The sequence below is a fragment of the Phyllostomus discolor genome, chromosome 3 (genome assembly GCF_004126475.2).
Source record: "Phyllostomus discolor isolate MPI-MPIP mPhyDis1 chromosome 3, mPhyDis1.pri.v3, whole genome shotgun sequence".
Classification (NCBI taxonomy): domain Eukaryota; kingdom Metazoa; phylum Chordata; class Mammalia; order Chiroptera; family Phyllostomidae; genus Phyllostomus; species Phyllostomus discolor.
In genome coordinates this window covers 190,985,849-191,000,847 of record NC_040905.2, presented here as the reverse complement: position 1 = coordinate 191,000,847, position 14,999 = coordinate 190,985,849, and the positions used below count along the sequence as shown (strand labels likewise).

The following is a 14,999-nucleotide window of genomic DNA, read 5'->3' as shown; positions in this document are numbered from 1 at the left end:
CCTTTCATTGGACTATATGACTATTATCATGTTATTTTAGCATATACTAAAGAAGCTTTCATTATCTACTTTTAGACGCAAGAAAGCAACAGCTGAAGAACTACAAATATCTTCCCACTACCTTTTGTTATTTAGTTGTGTATGAAAATGATAATCTAACGAAATCTATTGCTTATACTCTATCTAATTCACTGAACTTCTGAAGCAGAGAACTGCATATGTTATTGCTTTGAAAGATCTTCAAGACAGGCTAGAGACTTGACAGGCTTATTCATTTCAGAAGGAACAGCTGAGAAGTACATACAAACTTCTGAAGAGATGGCACTGGTAGCTGCTGGCTCTAGGTTATAGAAAAGATGAAATGAAAACTAAAACCAGAACTGTAAGCCATGGAGGAGCTGCGATTGTCATGGTGAAGGGTCACATGTGGCATGATGCTGACAGGAACAAGACGTGTATAGGGAGGTCCCTTATCCTCATCCAACCTTCCATTCTCTCTCTTGCAACTCTTTTGGAAGAATTTAACAGATGCTAGCTAGCAAAGGAGCAGTGTGGTTTCCAGGTGCCAATCTTTACTCACAAAGCAGAGCATAGAAAAGTGGATTGGAAGCTGAGATATAGTAGTTTAATCCTATCAAAATTACCTCATAAAGAGTGAGGATGAAAGTCTTGTGCCTCCTCAAAGCTCTATGGCCCAGTATAGTACACCCAACAACCACAATAATAAAACAGTCAATGTTTATTGGACATTTAGTGTTTTAGGCACTTTTTAGTGTTATGCATGAATTAACTTATTCAGTCTTATGAAGAAACAATAATTACCTGCTGACAAGAAAGGAAGATTTTATGGGCTTACTTTCACAATTTAGAAGTAGCTATAGTCTTTTACTTTAGATTTGTGTTCTACATTTAAACTCTTGTAGATTCCCCAAAGGGCTAGATGTGACTCAGTTCCTTTAATGTCTATGGGGCTTCCAGAACCCTATAGCCTTCAGTTTACCGAACAACTTGACTCTTTCTCCTTTGCCACTTCTACTCCTCTTATTACAGTTTTTGTCAGTTACCAGTCCTGTCTAGCTCTCCTGCTGTTTAGGAATTGTGTGATTCAATGTAGACTAGGAAAGAAGTCTTCATTACAGCCCAGTTTCTTTCAAGAATCCAAGAAGAGTTCTGTGGCACCATGTCACCTCTATTTTATGAGGTTAAAACTTATATTGCATCACTAAGGGACTCTTTCAGCTATCTTAGTCTCATTGTGTATCAAATCCAGAAAAGTTATGACAGCTGCAAATAAAACCTGTTCTTCTATATCACATAATACATATTATATGAGGAAGGTAGTACTTTAACTATTCACGGTGTCATGTGACAGAATGCCAATACAGGTAATTTAGATACTATTACATTGGATCAATTTTTTTTTTAATTTTTTTTCTTTTTTTTTATTTCAATCATTGTTCAAGTACAGTTTTCTCCCCCCTACTCCCGTTTCAGCCCCTCCATGGATCAATTTTTAAAAAGATTGTATTAATTTATTTTTAGACAAAGAGTAGGGAGGGAGAAAGAGAGGGAGAGAAATATCAATGTGTGGTTGCACTTGTGTGCTCCCTACTGTGGAACTGGACTGCAACCCAGGCCTGTGTCCTGACTGGGCACTGAACCAGCGACCCCTTGGTTCTCAGACCAACACTCAATCCACTGAGCCACACCAGCCAGGGTGGATCAAATATTTTTGAATAAACTTTTTAACTTCAGTTATGACAGATATATATTTCTATTTTATACATGATATAATTGGTTTATTCATTGTAAAATATATATTGAGCATCTGTAAGATGTCATGTTCTATTCTAGGCCCTTGGGATGTTATAGGGTAATAAAGAGACAAGTCCCCACTCTCATAGAGTTTATATTTGTGGTGGACACAAATAGTAAATAAATGAATAAATTAAAAGTAAGTATGTAATATATCATATGTTGATTAACGATCACTTTGAATAAGTGACAAATAGTGCACTTATTGTAGGTTACAGAGTTCTTTTTAGAACACCTTTTGCCTTTATTATTTTCTGAAGGTTTGAGAATGATTATGTTTTGCTGGGCCTTCCTAAGAGACTTTCAACATTTTGCATTCCATAAACTGTTTTATAAATCCAAAGTGTGTTTTTTTCTGCACCTAGAATAAAAACTAATAGTAACAACTGCAGCCAAAATATTCTATAATATGGTTTTGAATGGCATAGTGAATTTGTTTTCACATAGTAAATTTCTGTATTTGAATTTTGTGTCTGCTGCAGTTTTGAATGGTGAGTCACACAGAGTAAGTCAGAATTCATTCATGTCCCATCAGAGAAGTTTTTCCTGCCCAGCAAGTTCTTCACAGCAGCTTTTACATCCTTGTTCCGCAGACTGTAGATGAGAGGGTTGAGCGCGGGAGTTACCACTCCATAGAAGAGGGAGATGAGGGCCTCAATGATGTCTTGATTATCTGTGCCAACAGACCTGGATGACTTGGGCTTTGAATACATGAAGAAAACTGTTCCATAGAATATAGTCACCACTGTCAAGTGGGCTGAGCAGGTGGAGAAGGCCTTACGTTTTCCTTCAGTGGAAGGGATCCTCAGAATAGTAGCAACAATGAAAGTGTAAGAGATAGAAATTACTAGCAATGGAATAACCAGAAACATCAGATTTGATACTGTCATGCTGATCACATTGATTGAAATATCAGCACAGGCGAGTTTTAGGATAGCCAGAATTTCACAGACAAAATGGTTAATGACGTTGTTAGTGCAGAATGGTAATCGCATTGCGAGAGATGTCTGTACCACTGAATTGACAAGGCCAGAGACCCAGGAACCAGCTGCCATAAGCATGTAGACACCTTTGCTCATGATGACAGGGTATCTCAGTGGGTAGCAAATAGCCACATAGCGGTCAAGTGCCATCATGCCTAGAAGCACACACTCTGTGACCCCCATTGCAAAGGAGAGAAACATTTGCACCATGCACCCAGAGAAGGGAACACTGTTCCTTACTGTCAGAAAGGTGTTAAGAACTAGTGGGACAGAAGAGCTTGTGTAGCAAATGTCCAGGAAGGAAAGATTACAGAGGAAGAAATACATGGGGGTGTGCAAGTGAGAATCATAGATGATTACTGAGATAAGGACACCATTTCCCAGAAAGATCATCAGGTACATCCACAAAACTAGCACAAAGAAAACTGTCTGGAGCTTTGGGTGGGAAGAAAGTCCAACCAGGACAAATTCTGTCACTATGGAATCATTGGTCCTTCCCATATTTCATATACTCTTTTTCCAACAGCACTCTAAGGACAATAGAATAGAAACTTGTTAAAACAGTGGAGGTAAGAGCTCCTCTCTTAAGAATTGTATTCTATACTACTGTACTCTTGTATTTGGATACAACAATATAACTCCAGGAGAAATTTCATACTGGAAACCCATGTCACTAGAGCAGAAATTCTAATTTGATTTTCTTGGGGCTAAGAGAAAACACATTTGATTATGGGCTATTTGGATCCCAAACTAGTTTATTGCCATTTTAGTGGTTCTGCCTCTTAATGCATTGACCACAAATCAGTGGCCTATAGCCAGGATGCAGGAGACAGATGTGCTTTGTTTAGCAGTGATTGGTGCACCGTGCTGTAAATTTAAATTAAAGGTCAGCATTGTATCAGGAGATAGAGTATAAAATCTGTGTTTTTAGCCTATCTTCCAACAAATTATAGTTATTTGAAACATTGGACCCATTTCTATCATTGAGCTCAGTTATAGCTGACCCATTGGACTTGAAGCATGTTCTCTGTTCTACCCGGATACCCTCCTCTGTCTGTTACCTGTGTACTACTGGAGATGAATGCTAACATGTTATTCCCAGTTGGTCCCAATAACAATTACTACCTGTCAGAATCCTGTGTGTATTTGAATGCTTGGCCCCTGGCTGCCAGGCTGACTTATCCACTAGGCACAGTAGGCCTCCCATACTGTTAGGAGACTATGACAATGTTTTGATTTCTTGTAAAAATGAATAAAATGATGAATTTTAAAGTTTTAATAGACACTATACTTATCTTCATGCCAATGCAGATATAACATGTAATATTATTACATGGAGAAAAGGACCTATAATGGCCAAGTTCTGGGGCCCATCAAAATCATATAATGCAGTCCCATGTGGTTGAGTCTCGTTTTAGAGCTCAGTGTGGTGTGCTGGCGATACAAGTAGTCATTACATATATGCACACTGTCTCACTGAGGACAGTAACTTTGTAGAAAGGACACGTATTTATATGATTCCAGTATCTACCTCAATTTGATGAGTAACTTTGTGTTCAATGACTGTTTTTAATAGAAATGAAGTAAAAGTATTTACAAAGTCAATTTTTATCACTGACACAGAGATATAATGTTGTGTATTGTAGCTGCCCCCAAACTTGTTCCTTTTCATCTCATGTGAGAACTATCACTTAGGGATCAACTGTAATAACAGTGCCTTTGTTAACAATGTGTATGCGTAAAACATTAAGCCAGTGACATGCAACTATTATTTCTTTGCAAACAAAATTTAAACAGAAGTATAATACATAAAACAAACAAAAAGAAGAATTTTTCTGAAGTTGCACTGTTTGCAAGAAAAGAAAAAGGCACTATTTTTAGTACCTTATTCATTCTCCCTCCCTTGATTTGGTTTCTAAAGGGCATGGTTTGAAGACCAATGCAAAGAATAGGGAGTAATATTAATAATCTGCAATAGAAAAATTTTATTATCAAATACAATAGTAATATATATTGATTACTCTATGCCAGAGACATTTGTAAATGTTTTTATTCATAACAATGTAAGGAAGTAAGAACTATTATTCTATGCATATGGACCATGCTTATTAGCCTTCCTTAAACATTTGGTAAACAACATCAGTAAATTGTAATAGAAACAGATAGAAGAAGGTTAAAAGTAATTATTTTATGAGATGCAAGAAAAAATTTGGTAGAGGTCAATTAATCATTTTCATACAAACCATGTGAAGTTCAGAAACAGAAGGTAACTTCCTAATCTTAAAAGGAAACTATATACCAAAAGCCTAGAGAAAATTACTATTCAGTAACAATCAAAACAGTTTATGCATTGTCACTAAGATTTTTAATAAGGATCTTCACTGCTACAGCTACTATTTTACATAGACTTGGTAGTCCTGTTTAAAATCATACAATAAATGGCAGAAGTAACAATAAAAGGAGACTAAAAAATAAGTAAGACCTAATGAGAAAAAATTAGTAAGACTTTTGAATGTAAGCTCAGTGGAAAAATCAATAGTTCTCTCTATATTAGCAATACATGATTAGCAAACATAATGGATATTAGTATAATAAAAATAAAATTATGAGGCATCTGGCTTATTTTAACCAAGCCTGTACAGGTATTTATAGAAGTTGTTTAAAATTATAATAGACTATGAGTAATTCAAAAGGTACATGTTAATAAATGGGATAAAATATAAGGCTGCCATTTCCCCCCAAATTAGGCTATACATTCAATTAAATACATTCAAAATTTTGGCTGGATTTATTTTGAGGAATATGAATACTCATTCTAACATTCATATGGACGAATAAAAGTACACAACTTGCACAATTAAACTATAAGAGAAAAATAAGGGGAACATCCATATTTGAAACACACTGTAAAGTCACAGTTGTATAATATTATAGCCCTGGCTGGGTAGCTCAGGTGGTTAGAGCATCGTCCTGTGCACCAGAGGGTTGTGGGTGCAGTCCCCATTCAGGATGCATATGGGTGACAACCAATTGATGTTTCTCTGTCACATGGATGTTTCTCCATCTCTCTCTTTCCCTCTCTCTCTGTCTCTGTCTCTCTCTCTTCTTCGCTGTCTCTAAAATCTCAATAAATATATCCTGTGATGAGGATGGAAAAATATTGTCATAAAAGTTCAGGGATATTAAAGTGCAGTCTGGTGTAAAGGAAAAGAAATCTTAGATATAGACACATGTTTGTATGGAAATATGACATATTATAAAACTGTCACCCCAAAGCAATGGGGAAGTAACATCATAGTAGATCATGCTAGGAAAATGCTCATATATATGAAAAAAGATAAGAGTAGATCCTTAGATTACTGTACAAAAAAGTGGAAACCAGATGGACTAACAATTTATATGCAAAGAAAAAAATAGTATAAAATTAATAAAAGACAGTACAGAAAATCTTGTGAATTTATAGCACAGGAATCAACCTTATAAAACTCCAAGATTGCTCTACCAAGCAAAGCTTTCATTTAGAATGGAAGGGCAGATAAAGTGCTTCTCAGATAAGGTCAAGTTGAAGGAGTTCATCATCACCAAGTCCTTATTTTATGAAACGTTAAAGGGACTTATCTAAGAAAAAGAAGATAAAAAACATATATAGTAAAATGACAGCAAACTCACAATTATTAACAACCACACCTAAGACAAAAACAAAAACAAACTAAGCAAACAACTAGAACAGGAACAGAACCACAGAAATGGAGATCACATGGAGGGTTAGCAAGAGGGGAGTGGGAGGAGGATAGAGGGGGAAAGGTACAGAGAATAAGTAGCATACATGGTAGGTAGAAAATAGACAAGGGGAGCGCAAGAATAGTATAGGAAATGTAGAAGCTAAAGAACTTTTGACACATGGACATGAACTAAAGGGGGAGAATGTGGGTGGGAGAGGGTGTACAGGGTGGAAGGGAATGAAGGGGAGGATGTGGGACAACTGTAATAGCATAATCAATAAAATATATTTAAACAATTGAAAAAAATTCCAGTTAATAATTTGAAAAACAACAACAACAACATAAAGATTTAAACCAATAGAAAGTTAGAAAGGATAAAAATCTCTGATTCATAGAAAGGGTTTCCTATGTGGCTGACAAGTATATGGAAAAATTCTCACAGTTAGAAAATCTGAAAATGCTCACTAAATGATAAAAAGCCATGATATATCATTACTTTTTAAAAGTAAGATGATACCAAAAGTTGGTAAGCGTGTGGGAAGGTAGATTCTGGTGGGAGTGGACACTGGTATGCTGGAAAAGTCTCTGACTGTATTTAAAGTTGCATAGGTCCCAGTGATTTCAGTCATGAGAATATGTCCTTGATAATTTCTTACCCATGACTACAAAGGGAATAGCCTTAGGATGCTCATTATTGCATTGCTTGTGGCAAAATATGATTGGAGGAAACCTGGATGTCCATCATCAAAGGAATGGGCCCTCTACATGTGAGCATGCATTATAGAACAATTTGCAGAAGTGAGAAGCAAATGAAGTAGATGCTTATACAACAGTGTAGATAGATCATTGGAAAAGTATTTAAAAAAGGAATCTGTATTGTGATTTTTTAGCACAATAAAGTGTACATATAAATTTAAAATACATAAAATGTGCTGTTCATATAAGTAACCCCCTTCATTTGGCCTAGTTTTCCCCTTCTGATGAGAATGCTGCATCCAGGCATTGAGCAAAAAAAAATGGACTGATCAGAGGAGTTCAGTGACAGCTCCCCCACTGACCTTTCTGTTTCTCATGTAAAGGATGACACACTGCTTCACAGTAGCATTTGCAAGCTGGTGTGAATCCACTCCTGTGAATGAGGTTCAGCCTCTTCTCATTTTAATTATTTTGAACTCAACAATTATTTTGAATAGAACTAGCAATAGCAACTGCTGAGTATGATTAAAAAAAAAAAGAAAAGGAAGATAACCCATAGATTCTTTGGGCCTTTGTGGTTATCTGAATGTTTCTGTACCTTTTGAGCTCCAGAAAGATCCCCCAAGACAGCAGCCATTAGTACAGCAAGACATTTTAAGTTCTTTTTGAAGTGAGCCAGGGAGGGGCTCAATATTTGCAGCAAGTTAAAGTTAGAACTGTCAACATGGAGGATTCAAAACTTTCCAAAACTCCAGGGAGAATACAGTTAGATCCAATTATATCCTATAATTGGTGTATTCCTGTTGCATTGCAACCTAAATAAAAAATTTACATCACCGTCTACATTACCACAGTATTTGAAGAATTAATAATTTACACAGTAAAACTCTTTAATCAGCATTGTTTTTTCTTTTCTGAAATTCTATGAAATCATCTCATGATTAATAGCATATAATTGCCTTCATTGGTATAGTATTTTCAAATATCAACAGTTCTCAGAATACTAGCATGAGTTAGTCCAATTTTCCTGTTTTACAGATGTAGAGCCTGAGACTCTGAAAGTTGAGATATTTTGCTGAATGCTGTCCAGCCAGTAGAAGAGGTGGTAAAAAAGATCTCAAATCCAGCTTTTATGACTATTGCTACTGCAGTCTACTTGCCACCCTGCCCCATGGCTCACCAATGAGAACCTGCAATGAAAATTAGCTTTTTGAGTATTGCATCCCCACTCTGCAATGAGTGCAGGAAAAGTTAGGTTAGAAGATTTTAATAATTTAAACTGACAATTAGATGTCAATTAAAAGTTAAAACTAGGCTTCCTTTTCCTTCTAGATACAAATAAAAGTTAAAGCATGTGGAACAGAATGTAAACTTTTATCAAAAACAGATTCTGTTTGACTTGGATTATAAAGGTCTGTGTTCAAACTCAATTTTTGCCCCAGAAGTGAATCCCCCTTTCTCAGTACTTTCCTGTTAAAGCTTTTTCAGACAGCTCTATTATTTCAAATTAGTCATTTCTCTTTAACTGTTTACATATTTCTTTAGTTCACTCTAAATGCTATGTTATGCTGTACAGGTATCTGTAATTTAATGCTAGTTAATAACAGACAATACCAGATGAGTGGGGGAAAGGAGTATTTTTGGTAAGCTTTACATGCATTTAATTTGTATAATCCTTATTACAATTTTATGAGATATATGCTATTATTATCTTTATTTTAAAGATTGAATGACTGAGAAACAAAAAGGTTATTAATCCAGTGAAATGTATGTGCAATGAGTTTCCCCTCAGGGGCTGACACATACTTAAGGCAGAAAACTTTCTGCTCTTCTGTACCCCAGCAACATCTCAAGACATGCCTTGAGCACGGTGGACACTCAGAATATCTCCTTGTGGGCAAATGGGCAGCTTTACCATCCACGTTTAGTTTCACAGATGTGCTGTATGGTTTCTGTACCATGAAATTACATGTTGCCTTAGTGTTTATAATTTTTGTCTGCAATGGTACTTTTCACCAAAGACCACTGGAAAAATAAAGAGTCCTGAAAGGAGGCAGAGCTTGATTTCTCTTTTGCTCACTTCTTTTTCCCTCGCTTCAATCAGAAAATCTTGGAATATATGTTTTATGTGTTATTCTGAGTTTTCCTATTGACATATAATATTGTGTTGATATGCTACAATTATAAATTACCGTATGAATACCATCATTGGATTAGCTAACACTTCTATCACATCACATAATTATCATTTCTTGTGGTGGTAACATTTAAGATCTATTGTCTTAGTAACTTTCAAGTATATAACACAGTATTGTTAATTATAATCACAATGCTGTCATTATATCTTCAGAACTTAGTCAGCTTCTAACTGCAAGTGTGTATGTTCTCTTTGACCAACACCTTCCCAGCTCCCCCACTCCACAGCCACTGGTAACTACCATTCTACTCTGTATGAGTTTGGCCTTTCTAGATTGTACATGTAAGTGACATACAGTATTTGTCTTTCTCTGTCTGAGATATCTCAATTACTATCATGCCCTTAAGGTCTATTCATGTTGTCCCAAATGGCAGGATTTCTTTCTTTATTATGGTTGAGTAATATTCCATTGTGTATATGTATGTATATTATATTATATTAATCTTCATTCATTGATGGACACATAGGTTGTCTCCTTATCTGGGCTAATGTGAATAAGGCTGTAGTGAACAGATATCTTTTAACTTATTCAGATATCTTTTTGAGATCCTGTTTTCATTTCCTTTGAATATATACCCATAAGTGGGATTGCTAGATCATGTTATATTTAATTTTTGAAGGAAACTCCATACTATTATCCTGGTAGCTGAAGCAATTTACATCCCCACCAACAGTGTACAACTTTTCCCTTTTCTCCACATCCTCACTAACACTTATCTCTGTCTTTCTGATGATAGCTACTCAATAGATGTGAGGTACTATCACATCATAGTTTAGATCTGCATTTTCTGATGATTAGTTATGGTGAGCAACTTTTCATGTACCTATTAGCCACCTGCATAATTTCTTTGAAAAAAGTCCATTCATTTTTGCTGCCCATTTAAAAATCTTATTGTTTGTTTTTTGTTACTAAGTTGTATGACTTCATATATTTTGGATATTAACCTTGTATCTGATAAACAATTTGCATATATCTTCTGCCATTACACAGGTTGCTTTTTCATTTTGTTGATTATTTTGTTTGCTACACAGAAGCTTTTTAGTTTGATGTAATCTGACTTGATTTTTGCTTTTGTTGTTTATGCTTTTGGTGTCTTATCCAAACCATAGTTGTCAAGTACATTCTCAAAGAGTTTTATGTTTTCTTCTAGGAGTTTATGACTTCCTTGATCTGTTCTATTACTTTTCTGGTCTCTATTGCATTGATTTGTTCTTTGATTTTTGTTATTTTGTTTCTACTGATAACTTGGGCTTAGTTTGTTATTCTTTTTCTAGATCGTTGAGGTGTGAAGTAAGGTTATTTGAAAAGTTTGTTATTAATGTATGCTTTTATCACTACAAACTTCTCTCTAAAAAGGGTTTTCTAGCATACAATAAAATTTGCTGTGGTGTGTTTTCGTTTTCATTTATAAATATTTGAAAACTAAGCAACAGCCTCATAAAAATAGAAGAGTCAAATAAGAAATTAAAAGGGAAATAAAAATATAACTGTAGGCTACTATGCCTAATGAATATAAATGTTAAAATTCTCAACAAAAATTCAGCACACTGGATTCAGCAATACCTTAAAAAGTTCGTAAACCATGATAAACATTCTAGGGATGCAAGGTTGGTACAATATCCTCTAATCAATAAACATGATATACTACATTAACAAAATCAAGGCTAAAAATCCACATCATCATATCAACAAATGCAGAAAAAGCATTTGATAAAATCCAGTGCCCATTTATGATAAAAATCTCTCAGCAAAGTGGGAATAGAGGGAACACACATCAACATAATAAAGGCTACATAAGATAAAACCACAGCCAACATCACACTCAATGGGCAAAAACTATAAGCATTTCCCTTAAGATAGGGAACAAGAGAGGGATGTTTACTTTCACCAGTCTTATCCACAGTAGTACTAAGAATCCTAGCCACACCAGTCAGAGAAGAAGACATAACAGTCAGCCAAAATGAAAAGGAAGACTTAAAACTGTCATTATTTGCAGATGATATGACACTATATAGAGAACCCTAAGATTCCACCAAAAACTTTTAGAACTGAAAAATAAATTCAATAAAGTAGTAGGATACAAAACAATTGTCTAGAAATCAGTTGCATTTTTATATACAATAATGAACTACCAGAAAGGGATACTAAGAGAGCAGTCCCTTTTAAAATTGCATCAAAAAAGTAAAATACCTTGGAATAAGTTTAGCCAAAGATATAAAAGAACTGCATGTGGAATATTGTAAGACACTGATGAAAGAAACTGAAGAAGATACAAATAAATGGAAGCATATACTGTATGCATGGATAGGAAGAGTTAGCATCATGAAAATGTCCATACTACCCAAAGTGATCTATATATTTAGTGCAATTCCTATCAAGTTACCAATGGCATATTTCACAAAGCTAGAACAAATATTCCAAAAATTAAATGGAACCACAAAAGACCCTGAATAGCTACAGCCATCTTGAGAAAAAAAAAGCTGGAGGAGTTACGCTACCTAATATTAAACTATGCTACAAATTATACTACATGGCAATAGTAATAAAAACAGCATGGTGGTGGCATAAAAACAGACATATAAATCAACAGAACAGAATAGAGAGTCCAGAAATAAACCCATGTTTTTATGGTCAATTAATATTTGACATAGGAAGCAAGAACATATGATGGGATAAAGATAGTTTGTTCAATAAACATGCTGGTAAAATGGACACATAGATGCAAAAATGAAATTAGACCACTTCTTACACCATAGACAACAGTAAACTCAAAACTGATTAAAGACTTAAATGTTAGACTTAAAACCATAAAAATCCTAGGAGAAAACTCAGGCATTAAAATCTTAGACATCTCTTGTAGCAATATTTTTTCTGATATGTTCCTAAGGCAAGGGAATCAAAAGAAAAAAACAAATGGGACTACATCAAACTTGAAAGTTTTTGCACAGGAAAGGAAACTATTGACAAAATGAAAAGACAATCCACTGAATGGGAGAAGATATTCACCAATGTTACATCTGATAAGGGGTTAATATATAATATTTATAAAGAATTTATACAGCTCAACACCAAAAACCAATGATCCAGTTAAAAAGTGTACAAAGGACCTGAATAGACACTTCTCCAAAGACTATGCATAGATGGTCAATACACATATAAAGATGCCCAATGTCACTAACCCATCAGAGAAATGCAAATTAAAACCACAATGAGATATCACCTCACACCTATCAGAATGGCTATCATTAATATATCAACAAAGAAGAGCTGGTGAGGATGTGGAGAAAAGGGAAACCTCATGTGTGCTTGGTGGGAATGCAGATTAGTGCAGCCATTGTGGAAAGGAGTACAGAGCTACCTCAGAAAATTAAATATGGACCCAGTAATTCCACTCCTGGGAATTTATCCAAAGGAACCAGAAACTTAATTCAAAAGAATATATCCACTCATGTGTTCATTGCAAAGTTATTTGCAATTGCCAAGATTTGGAAGCAGCTCAAGTCTCCATCAGCAGATGAGTAGATAAAAAAGCTGCAGTACATTTACACAATGGAATAGTAATTGGCTAGAAAAAAGAAGGAAGTCTTGCCTTGTGACAGCGTGAATGGACTTTGAGAGGATTATATCAAGTGAGGTAAGCCAGTCAGAGAAAGAAAAGTACCATATGATTTCACTCATATGTGGTATCTAATGAACAAAATGAATTATCAAACAAATAGAAGCAGATTCATAGAAAACAGACTGACAGCTGTCAGAAGAGAGGAAGGTTGCAGGGCCGAGTGAAAAAGGTAACAGAATTAAGAAAACAATAATAGACACAGAAAAGAGTATGGTGATTACCAGAGGGAAATGGGTGTGGGAGAGGTAGAAAAGGGTTTGGGGGGATAAATGGTGATGGAAGGAGGCTTGCCTTGTGGGGTTTTTTGTTTGTTTGTTTTGGTTTCATACATTACTTTATTGTTCAATTACAGTTGTCTGCATTTTCTCCCCACCACTGCACCCACCCCATCCAAACCCACCTCCCTCCCTTGTTTCCACCCTCCCCCCTTGGTTTTGTCCATGTGTCCTTTATAGTAGTTCCTGAAAACCCTTCTCCCCACAGTTCACTCCCACCTCCCCTCTGGCTAGTGTTACATTATTCTTAATTTCAATGTCTCTGGTTACATGTTGTTTGCTTTTTTCTTTTGTTGATTGTGTTCCAGTTAAAGGTGAGATCATATTGTATTTGTCCCTCACCACCTGGCTTATTTCACTTAGCATAATGCTCTCCAGTTCCATCCAAGCTGTTGCAAAGGGTAGAAGCTCCTTCTTCCTCTCTGCTGCGTAGAATTCCATAGTGTAAATGTACCATAGTTTCTTGATCCACTCCTTTGCTGATGGGCACTTAGGTTTCTTCCAACACTTGGCTATTGTAAATTGTGCTGCTATGAACATTGAAGTGCATAGGTTCTTTTGGACTGGTGTTTCAAGGCTCTTAGGGTACAATCCCAGCAGTGAAATTGCTGGGTCACAGGACAGTTCCATCTTTAGATTTTTGAGGAAATTCCTTAATGTTTTCCACAGTGGCTGCACCAGTCTGCATTCCCACCAACAGTGTAATAGAGTTCTGTTTTTTCCATAACCTCTGTAGCAGTTGTTGTTTGTTGATTTATTTAGTATGTGAAGTGGTATCTCATTGTGGTTTTAATTTGCATCTCTCTGAATGCTAGTGATGCACAGCATCCTTTCATATGTCTCTGGGCCCTCTGTATCTACTTCCTGGAGAAGGAGGTAAAAGACCTCTACTAAAAAAGCTATACAACACTGAAGAAAGCAATTAAAGAAGATACCAATAAATGGAAGCATATACCATGTTCATAGATTGGAAGCATTAACATCATTGAAATGTCAATACTACTCATAGTAATTTATAGATTTAACACAATCCCTATTAAAATACCTACGACATACTTCTTTTTAAAATATAGTTTATTGATTATGCTATTACAGTTGTCCTACTTTTCCCCCTTGACTCCCATCCACCCTACCCACCCTCTCCCACCCACATTCCCCCCTTTAGTTCATGTCTATGTGTCATACTTATAAGTTCTCTAGCTTCTACATTTCCCACACTATTCTTACCTTCCTTCTGTGTTTTTTCTACCTACCTTCTATGCCACTTATTCTCTGTACGTTTTCCCCCTCTATCCTCCTCCCACTCTCCTCTTGCTAACCCTCCATGTGATCTCCATTTCTGTGGTTCTGTTCCTGTTCTAGTTGTTTGCTTAGTTTGTTTTTGTTTTTGTTTTAGGTGTGGTTGTTAATAATTGTGAGTTTGCTGTCATTTTACTGTACATATTTTTTATCTCCTTTTTCTCAGGTAAGTCGCTTTAACATTTCATATAATAAGGCCTTGGTGATGATGAACTCCTTCAACTTGACCTTATCTGAGAAGCACTTTATCTGCCCTTCCATTCTAAATGAAAGCTTTGCTAGATAGAGCAATCTGGGATGTAGGTCCTTGCTTTTCATGACTTGGAATATTTCTTTCCAGCCCTTTCTTGCCTGCAAGGTCTCCTTTGAGAAATCAGCTGACAGTCTGATGG

At 35.8% G+C, this 14,999-nt stretch overlaps 1 protein-coding gene across 1 annotated transcript; it reads right to left on the bottom strand.

Moving 5' to 3' along the window:
* Window positions 1-2,336: 2,336 nt before the first annotated feature.
* On the bottom strand, window positions 2,337-3,318 carry LOC114505410 (olfactory receptor 13C8). The gene has a single exon (XM_028523320.2). It carries the CDS (start codon window positions 3,297-3,299, stop codon window positions 2,337-2,339), a length of 963 nt encoding a protein of 320 aa, XP_028379121.1. The 5' UTR covers window positions 3,300-3,318.
* Between the last annotated feature and the right edge of the window lie 11,681 nt (window positions 3,319-14,999).

Bases quoted from the DNA above. Each gene is read 5' to 3' on its own strand.
- LOC114505410 (XM_028523320.2), bottom strand. From the start codon at position 3,299: ATGGGAAGGACCAATGATTCCATAGTGACAGAATTTGTCCTGGTTGGA.